At 41.6% G+C, this 5,807-nt stretch overlaps 1 protein-coding gene across 1 annotated transcript; it reads right to left on the bottom strand.

Moving 5' to 3' along the window:
• Positions 1-1,238: 1,238 nt before the first annotated feature.
• Positions 1,239-3,467, bottom strand: LOC6616387. Its single transcript, XM_002040711.2, has 2 exons — positions 1,851-3,467; positions 1,239-1,537 (listed from the first exon to the last, which is right to left on the bottom strand). The coding sequence occupies exons 1-2, from the start codon at positions 2,293-2,295 to the stop codon at positions 1,395-1,397; spliced, it is 588 nt and encodes a 195-aa protein (XP_002040747.1). The 5' UTR covers positions 2,296-3,467; the 3' UTR covers positions 1,239-1,394.
• Between the last annotated feature and the right edge of the window lie 2,340 nt (positions 3,468-5,807).

Here is a 5,807-nt window from a genome sequence, read left to right as displayed (position 1 = left end):
CCTGTTTGTTCATCAATATTTCATTTGATTCCGCCTCCGTATTCCGCATCCGTATCCGTATCCTATCGCTCAGAGCCCCAACTAGCCCAGATCCCACGTAGAACACCCATATCTATATATCACGCAAGTGCACCGCTGTAAATAAGGAACCGCTTACAATCATTTTCTAGAGATCGATATTATCGTGCTTGCCGAGTTTTTCCTAGCTAAGGTTTCAGTTGCCTGCCACACACTCTCTCACTCATTTCCCGGGAAACCGAAAAGCCCGGACGCCAATAAAAGCAAATAATTATAGCAATAATTAAGTGTAAAGCACAACAAATGTTTAATGATTCATGAAAACGGAAAAATTAAATATGAAAACCAACTCGAAACATTTACTGCAACAATTGACAACAAGCATTCATAGCAAACCAAACCAAAAAACAAAAAAATATAGAAAACAAAAGGAAAAAATATATATGGATATGGATTTAAAACCAAAATGGGAACAGTTTTTTAATAAACAAAACTCAGTTTACGAGTTGAACATTTTCTAAATACGGATTAGATTAAACTAAGAACAACCACACTTCACTTGGAGATTAAGTTGAGGAAATGCGAGCGACTACAAGTTATACACGTTCATTGTAAAGTTAATTTAGGGCAAGTTCCAGGCTTGAGAACTAATTAAAAATTAAACAAACAACACAAAACATAAGAAACAACAAAGCAAAGGAAAATACAAACAAAAAAGTGCATTAAGCGTTGGCGAGGAAAACATTTACTAGCCTAGCCTAGTATGCAATTATTAAGTTAAATAAGTTTCGAGGACATTCGATCGATGAATCCCGAAAACAAAACCCCCAAAATCAAGGGACGTGGAGCAATTTGAAGTGAACACGGACATTTGTTTATGAAACAAAAGAGCGCATGTTATAGACACCATACACACACTATATATATACAAGTATATATCGAGATTGGTACGAGAACATGAATGTCAAAATCTAGCTACAGAATTGCATATTATATAATATATACAATTAAATTAAAGGGCAAAAACAAAATGTTGTTGTAGTAAAATTACAATTAAGTTTTGTTTTGCTACCAAGTCAGAAACGAAACAAGAGAAAAATTGATGAGCAAATAGCAAAGGTCAAAAAAGGGTCAAATTTTAAATGTGCAAAGCAAAACCGACACAAAAAGGAACAACAAATTTTTTGTAATTTCTTTACAGATTATAGATTTGTTTGGCAAACAGGCGGTAACAAATACAAACTAAAAAACCATTTTTCAAATAAAACTAACATCAAATTCAAAGCTTTAAGTTTTTTTTTTAAACTAGTGGATTAACATGTAATGAACCCTATTGGGATACCCGTCAAAGGACTTAACATCGTTTCAAAATGTCTTCAAAAAGGTTGCCGGCGATCAATGATCTGGTAATATTCGCGCATCAGCTTGGCGAACTCCGGACCTCCGGCGTGACTGCAAGTGCTCCAGCACTGAATCGAAAGATCCAGATCATAGGAGTTGCTGATTCTCTCCAAGTCGTCTGTAAAAAACATACGAAACGATTACATGTTTATTACAAACCAGGAGGGAGTTCCTTAACCTACAGATACCCTTTAATCAGCTCGCGTTGGCGCGAAGGAGAAATTTAAATCATATCCATAGATATTGGCTAGCATAAAAGATTGGCGCTCATGCTTATGAAACATATTGGATGGAGTGCATATTTATATTTTGGATTTTTTTTATACTGATTATATATTTTCCAATAGCCAAAAACTACGATTTACTGTTAGTACAGTGCTCTATAACGCCGCTGGAAAATTAGGAGGACCACAAATTCATCGGCTACTTACTCACGACCATTTCCTTGACCTCCCATTCGGTATCGTAACGGTGGCTTAGGAACTGCAGCATCATCAGGAGCTTGGAACTCTCGAGCTTGGGCCGTATCCTGTGCTTCGCCAGTGTTTCATCGTCCATGAATAGGGTCAAGCGGTTCAACATCCTGGCAGTGTTGTCCCTGATCCCGGTCAGGGCTTTCAAAATGTTGCCTATCGTGGCGAGCGGACGTTGGAGGCGTTGGTACAAGTGGTTCAACCGTTTCTCTGTGGACTGGAGCCCCTTACGCGAGTCCGCGTTGTTCAGCTTATTCTCCGCCGTGAAGAGCTTAAGATATATGGCCCTGATCTGCCTCATGATCGCTTGACCATTGTGGATACCTCTTTGCCACTGCTCCGCATCCTTCCACACCTGCTCGGACATCTCAAACGTCTCGTCTCTGGCTTTGTCCACATTCATGTTCGAAATTGCAAAATTAAATCGAATAACGTTGAAAACAGTTACAAATGAAACGCATACATACGTAAATTAGACGCTACCAGGGCTGCCTAATTGAAATTTCTAATAACTTTTCCAGGGCTGCAGAGTAATACGCAAACAGGTTAAAGTTTTGAATTACATTGTTTTGGGTAACCAATTACAAACTAAATAATTTATTTTTAAAAAACAGTTAGAGTGCCTTAATAATCGTTTTAAGCTACAACTTGTTTGCTAGCTCCCCACAAAATTCATCAAATTAGTCACTTAATTTGAGAACACCTATTAATTGCAGTGAAATTAAGAAGTTCTACGTAATATACCTATTCTACCTAATATTATGGAGTCCTTAAAATTTGTTTTCTAGTTTTTGTTTTGCAATTTCTGTTTCGTCCCGCTCTTCCCCTTTGCTCATTAATTTTTTGCCTTGCCCATTACATTGCGTGCTAAATTGATCAGGTGACCACGATTAGGCAGCCGACTAACTTTGGCCCCATTAATTGCGATCATGTTGGCCCCACCTCCCACCTCACCAACCCCCCATCCACTCTTTGCAATTAGCTGCGTGACGCAGGCGCAGAAAAATTGTAGGAAACAATTTTCACTTGGTTCATTTCGGATTGGAATGGGAACTGGGATCTGAATGGGATCTGGAGATGGAGTCTGGAGAATGGAGCTGCTGCTGTCAGGCGGCATGAATTACTGTGCGTTGATTGCCTTTAAGGCCTGATTGCAACATCAACAACAACAACGACTTTGGCACAAATTGCTGGCTGCTGTTCTTATATATACGATTTTTTCTTTTGCGGCATGCGGCATGCGGCAAACGGGTTTCGGGCAGTTTGTCCCCCATTTTTTGTTGCCCCCACCCAAGGCGACTGCATTAATTATCAACAAATCATTTTTGCAGCACCGAAAGCCACATTTATCAGCGATTATGCATGGACAAAGGAGTCGTCGGGCTCATTGGACAGCGGACGCAGGACGGAGGCCATCGGATGCTCCACAACTGGCGGGTTGCAAGTGTCGCCTGACATGTGTTTCTGCCCCGTTCCAGTGCAAGTGGATGCCATGTGGATCGAGATGGCGATCTTGACGTGGATACTCAAACATTTTTCAGAATGGAGGAGGAGAGCTCAATCTGACGTTTTGTTTCACTAATTTATCTAAAAAAATTGGAAAAATTTTAAAATATAATTTTCATATAAAAGCATTATGGTATTAAAAATATGCAAAAAGCATAATTAGTTTCTTTCGTTTACTACTTTTTAAGGATGTATATTGCAATTAAGTTATCTATTCAAAAAGGAGACATCGTCATCGTTATCGTTATCGTTATCTTGTTTGAACTTATTAAGTATGCACGCTTGATCATTTTGACTTTTTTATTTGTACTTTTGGAAACGTGTCCCGTATTTCTTTCAGTGCACACTTAGAGGATTCTGAGCTCAGGGCGTCGGCAACATGACATCGCATTGATAAGCGCAAAAAAATCGAATCGATTCGAATTGCCGCCGTCGCTGGCTCGCAATTAAGATATTTTTATGTAAATTAATGGAAACTCAGAAAGGATCGTTGACTTCGGAATGAGAAACAAAGCTGGAGATGGAGCTGGAGCTGGAGTTGGAGCAGCATGCGTGCAACTTACAAATAAGTACAAGTCCCGGCGATTGGCTGGCCCCAATTGCGCATTTTTAATTGGAAAGCTCGGCACAAGAACCGAAAGCCTGCCAACTGGAGAAGCAAACAAAAAGTGACGCACCGAAATTTATTGTTTCAAGGCTCCAAGGCGATCCCGTCCGATCCCCATTCGATTCGATCCGAGCAGCCCCATGTCGAATGGCGAGTGCAAACAGCAAAAGGGCCGCAGGCCGCGGAGCCAAGCAGGAGGATTGCGAACGGCATCATTGTTCCCCAATCCCGGGATCCGTTCCTTACGCTTCTTGGGGCTCTCTTACTTAGGCATTTATGTCTGGCACTTGACACATTTTGTTATGGCATTTTTCAGCTACCGCGCTGACTCCTCCGACTCGGTTGACCCAATCAAAATTCCTGCATCTTGCACTTGAATGCGTTTAATTTGTAGGATTTGCTCGGGTTGGTCAAGTGTTGGAGTTTATGTTCTCCGATCCGCTGAACAGAACATTAACCATGAAGGTTGCCTTGCATTTGGGTCTCTTAGGGCTTACAAAGTCGTTTAAATTGGGCTATAAAGTTGTAAACAATTTTTAAACAACTCTGACCTTCGACGCTACTTCGCTTGGAAGTTGGTAGTGTATATAAAATATAAGATGTTATATATTAAAGGAGTATAAGATGAAAGTTAGTAACACTTGGCTAAAACCACTCCAGCTGCAGGAAAATCTTTAACTGCACAAGTGAAACCCTTTTTGCGATGTACTCCGAAGATCATTTGGACGCTGTTGTTGTTCATTTTCCATTACCCAACACATTTCGCATTTCCGATCCTCGTCGTCCGGTCCCCAAACAACCTGCAACTTGCAACCAGGAAAGTGCAGCCCATCATTTCTGCATTATTAATTCCTTTTCTAGCGTAAGCCAACTTATTTGCCTGCTTATCTCCGCCAGCATCCTTTTGGTCGGTGCGCAGTTAATGGGGATCCGCGACCAACTATCTGGGGAGCAGTAGGGTGGTCAGTCCAGGGTCTGGATTTCACATGCTACACTAGAACAAAAAATTGTTCATATATGTACGTAAATGTTTTCTAATAGTTTGAGCATCATCTCAAGCCATTCATTGTTAAGTTATGGGTTCCACTTTAAATTAGTATCTTTAATTTAACACTATTTATAAAAACTAAGTCAGTTTCACAGATTGTTTTCTGTGCAGAACCCAAGGCAGCTGCATATATCCAACTGGCCAGTTTAGTTGGCTGTTGCCGGTAGCGTTTTCCGATCGCCGGACAGGCAAAACGAGAGCAGAACGAGTCTAGATTTGCGCGGGGGACAAGTTGATTTATTCTAATCTGTATAAGCGCTGCTATAATAAAGCAAAAAGGCCCACAGAGAGTGGACAATGCGCGCCAGCGGCTTTCGGCCATGTCCGAAGTTAAGGCCAAATTGCCGATCGAAATGGGGGAACTGGATGGATTCAGGTTCGCAGCGTCTTGGGCAGCAACAATCCCTAGCCATTGTGTGTGTGTGCCTGCTGATTTTGCATTGTAATTGGATTTGAGCCGCCGGTGCAGTCGCAGCTGCAGATTCTAATAATGACTCAGCAGCGGAATGGGAAAGGAGAACGCTTCGGAGTTGTGGGCATCCTGTCCCCATTGTTCTTGATTTGGCCCCAGGTCTCCGGCCAAAGCCTTTCACCGGTCCTAATGCACTTCCCAACCATCGAAATGAAGATGCATGCGCTAATTTATCGACTCCCGACGCGAAGGAAGCCCCAGACATGCAAAATGTCGCCGGCCAAGAATGTTATCTACGCCCAGAGTCTCGGAAAGTGTCGCTCCACAGACAAGGGTGCTGGT

This window comes from Drosophila sechellia, chromosome 3L, assembly GCF_004382195.2.
Source record: "Drosophila sechellia strain sech25 chromosome 3L, ASM438219v1, whole genome shotgun sequence".
Taxonomy (NCBI): Eukaryota; Metazoa; Arthropoda; class Insecta; order Diptera; family Drosophilidae; genus Drosophila; species Drosophila sechellia.
Note: the sequence above shows the minus strand (reverse complement) of the source record. Positions and strands in the feature narration are given on the sequence as shown.

What these genes read in the sequence shown, in the direction of transcription:
- LOC6616387 (XM_002040711.2), bottom strand. Translation starts at nt 2,295, where the DNA reads ATGAATGTGGACAAAGCCAGAGACGAGACGTTTGAGATGTCCGAGCAG. An exon ending in GGTCAAGGAAATGGTCGTGA is followed by an intron (nt 1,538 to 1,850) that starts GTAAGTAGCCGA and finishes TGTTTTTTACAG; the next exon opens with ACGACTTGGAGAGAATCAGC.